The sequence below is a fragment of the Propithecus coquereli genome, unplaced genomic scaffold (genome assembly GCF_000956105.1).
Source record: "Propithecus coquereli isolate 6110/MARCELLA unplaced genomic scaffold, Pcoq_1.0 Scaffold116, whole genome shotgun sequence".
NCBI classification, from domain to species: Eukaryota; Metazoa; Chordata; class Mammalia; order Primates; family Indriidae; genus Propithecus; species Propithecus coquereli.
The window spans coordinates 356,614-360,724 of record NW_012135636.1 but is presented as its reverse complement, the minus strand read 5'-3'; the positions used below and the strand labels follow the sequence as shown (position 1 = coordinate 360,724).

General features: G+C 37.0%; 1 protein-coding gene across 1 annotated transcript in view; it reads left to right on the top strand.

Annotated features, from left to right (window-relative positions):
* Positions 1–4,111, top strand: part of LOC105821427 — a 34,177-nt gene that overhangs the window by 8,630 nt on the left and 21,436 nt on the right. Inside the window, exon 2 of the mRNA XM_012658130.1 lies at positions 3,154–3,275. Within this exon, the coding sequence (XP_012513584.1) occupies positions 3,154–3,275 (122 nt within the window). The remainder of the gene's footprint in view (positions 1–3,153; positions 3,276–4,111) is intronic.

Sequence of the window (4,111 nt, the reverse complement as noted above, 5' to 3'; positions counted from 1 at the left end):
TTGAGCCCAGGAGTTTGAGGTTGCTGTGAGCTAGGCTGATGCCACGGCACTCTAGCCCAGGCAACACAGTGAGACTCTGTCTCAAAAAAAAAAAAATAGAGATGATAATAGTGCCACCTATAGGGCTCCTGGGGTTAATGACAGTGTAAAAAGCACTGCATAAAGTCTAGCATGCCTTAAGTGCTCATTCAGTAAATGTACAGCAATAAAGATGATACTTTTCAGGCTGAAATTTTAAAAATGAGTTAATATTATAGGGAGGCAGATTCTGGCTGAGTCTGAGGAAGAAATGCTGTCCCTGATGTGTTAAGGTAAAAACTGAACAACTGTATATCATATATCAAAGATTTATACGTAGTGTTCTGCCATTTGGTAAGAGGTCATTGTCTAAGTTCCCTTTCCACTCTAAGACTGGTTTTATAAGCCAAACTCATGAAACCATGTTTTTTATTACATGGTTTGTTTATGTTACAGAAGTAATTCCAAGGAATTTGGGTCATAAAATATTTTAGTTTCATATAATGAGATGTTTTTATTGGATTCTTTAGTTACACCATTTACAAAACTGAGAGAAGCACTGGTGTGAGTGATATGAGAATTAAATTTCAGTCATAGAAGCTTCCATACAATATTCTATCTATGGAGGGAAACTAAGCAGATTTAGGTATTAATTAGCACCTGGGAAAAATTAATTAGATTGTAGGAATACAATGAAAAAGGTCAGTTTAGGGGACTAAATGCATAAAAAAAGCTATTTAAATTCGGCCTAAAACAATTTGGAATGCATCTCAATAGTATTTTTGTTTCTCTGTAATTTATATTCTGCCTCCTTCTAGGAATAATTTAAAGCAATAGCTTAGAGCATTCTACTAGATATGTGAGAAAAGAAAAAAGAGCTAAAAAGCCTTCCTACATCAAGTCAGAGAGGCAAATACAGGTATTAACTACTATGGCTCAAGGGAAAGTTATACAGAGAAAGAATCTTTGTATGTAGGGACTCAGTGGTATTGTGGGGGGTGGGAAGAGTACATTGTTTATGGGCAGCAAACAGATTTATGTCCTTGTGCAGCTGTTGGCCTGCTTTGCAACTTTTGGTAATTCATTTAACCTTGGAACGCTCAGTTTCCTAATCAAGTAAATCTGAATCTGAAATGTAATCTTGATTTTCTTCCTCACATGGATGTTATAATAGTTAATTGACTTAGTTTCTACATGAAAGAACTTTGTAAGCTATAAAACATCATCCAAATTTTAATTATTTATTATATGAAAATAGCATTCTGAATAAACACAAAATTATTTTATGTTTAAGAAGGACATCGTGAGTTGAAACATCCAAAGTTAAAACATCCAAAGATTTGGGGGACAGGGAATGTGGGGATGGATGACATTTTCTTTAGGATATCTTTGTTTTCCTTTTATGGCTATTTTTAAATTGTAAGAAAATCTTCTTGAGGTCTTTCTACCCTAGCAAGAATTCCATATAAAGTCTTTTAAGAGGAAGGTAAAATAGTTTTCCTACCCTACTATTCTTTTAGTAATCCTTTCCAGTCTACATTTGACATCCTAGACAATGGCTGACTTCAAAAGTATTTTACTTCCAGGCCAGGCGCGGTGGCTCACGCCTGTAATCCTAGCACTCTGGGAGGCTGAGGCTGGTGGATTGTTCAAGGTCAGGAGTTCGAGACCAGCCTGAGCAAGAGCGAGACCCTGTCTCTACTAAAAAATAGAAAGAAATGATCTGGACAACTAAAAATATATATATAAAAATTAGCCGGGCATGGTGGCGCAGGCCTGTAGTCCCAGCTACTTGGGAGGCTGAGGCAGGAGGATTGCTTGAACCCAGGGGTTTGAGGTTGCTGTGAGCTAGGCTGACACCACAGTACTCTAGCCCGGACAACAGAGCAAGACTCTGTCTCAAAAAAAAGGTATTTTACTTCCAGATGAGATAAGTCACATCCTATTTTAAATTGTATATGTACTGCTTAGAAATTATTATTATAATTTTTTTTTTTTTTGAGACAGGGTCTTGCTCTGTTGCCCAGGCTAAAGTGCAGTGGTATAATCACAGTTCACTACATCCTCCAATTCCTTGGCTGGAGCGATCCTCCTGCTTCAGCCTCCCAAGTAGCTGGGACTATAGGCACATGCCACCATACCAGGCTAATTTTTCTGTTTTTTTAGAGTCTCACTGTGTTGCTTATGCTGGTCTCAAACTACTGGACTCAAGATCCCCCCCACCCCTGCCTTGGCCTGCTAGGATTACAGGTGTGAGCCACTGCACCTGGCCAGAAAAGATATTTTTTTAGAGCCCATTACCCACAGAAAATTTGAAACAACGGAACAATGAACACAACAACTTTTATACCATCATCTAGATTCACCTACAATCTCTTACCATACCTTTTCTACATTTATTGCAACACACACACACTTCTTTTGCCAGACCATCCAAAAATAGACCACAGCCATCAGAAATACGATATTTTAATTATTATTTTATCTGCTGCTTTAGTATAGCAGAAAAACATGATTATTGTAGTTTATTATATAATTGGTGCCAGATGAAGTCTTGGGTACATTTTATTGGAGTCAAGGATACCCAGATTAGGGTTATCTTTTTAATAATCCCCTGAGTGATACCTCCTAAATTTCTATGATCTGTGTGTTCACAGAAGAAATATTTGACTAATTATTAATGAGTTTAAACCCCTAAAAATTAATGGCAGTATTATTCTTGAATAAAAATAAAGTAATTAAAATACTACATGTTTTTAAAAATATCTTTGCTTTTATATGGTAAGCAGTTTGGAAAAAGGAAAAACTCAGTTTTTTTTTTTTGGTGTGTACCTCCGTAATATTCTGAAATATTATTGCTTTCGTACAGTTTTTAAGTCAAAGTTATAAGTGTGCCCTTCACCCAGATAGTGTGCATTGTACCCGTTAGGTGTGAATTTACCCATCCTCTCTTCCCCCCTCCCAAAACACTCAATATTTTAAGTAGAACTTGTGTTAGGACTTGAATCTGTTATTGGTTAGGTTTACTTATTGTTATTGTATAAATTGATGCTATCTGATGGAAAATATATCCATTGTATGGATACCATTAGTCTAGGTACGACTACAACTATAAGAGTTTTTTTTTTTCCCCAGGAGATTTTGATGAATTCACTCAAGATAATAATGACGTTATGTTGAAAAGCATAGCAGAAGACCTCCGGAATTGCTTACCTCTAGAAACCATGCTTTCTTCAGAACATCTAGCCCTGCAAAAAGTAAATACATTAAATTAATTTACTCTTAGTGCTACCTAAGGGTTCTCCTATTCTTCCATTACCCCACAGCCTTTCTAGTCTAATTAGCCCTAACTTCAGTTTTAAACAGTTTTTCATTTATGCTTCAACTATGTCCCCAATTCTTTTGAGTCCTTAACCCTTTGGCTCCCTAGTGCTATTCATTCAACAAATATTTTTTGAGAGCACCCTGTTTGCCAGGCTCTCAAAAATAGAAAATGATCAATGCCCAACAAGGGCCAATGATATGGCCCTGCCTACATCATTGTCCTGGTTTTCTCTTCCCTGTTCCACTTCCCTCACTCTTTTCAAGAATGAAGCTCACTTTTTTGTTTCCTTCTCCTATATTTACATTGCACATTTTTTGCTTATTCTTCTATTCCTTTATTTTTAGAATGAGTTCTCTCTTTTCTTCTCCATACAACCCCCTCATTCAAGTTCCTTCAAATCCCAGTCCTTATGGGAGACATATGCTATGAATATTGTTTTGCAAAGCAAAGCTAATAATAATCTATTCTTTACCCACTAATCTGAAAACAGCAATCTTCATATGGTTTTCAGCCTATAAACACCTGCATGGAGAAATGAAATCATGCTCATTCTTTTTTTTCCCCTATAGCTCCTTATGCATAATATGCACATTCTTAGTGTTAAAAGTGCTGTGCAGGCCGGGTGCGGTGGCTCACTCCTGTAATCCTAGCACTCTGGGAGGCCGAGGCGGGTGGATCGCTCAAGATAGGAGTTCGAGACCAGCCTGAGCAAGAGCGAGACCCCTGTCTCTACTAAAAATAGAAAGAAATTATCTGCACAACTAAAAA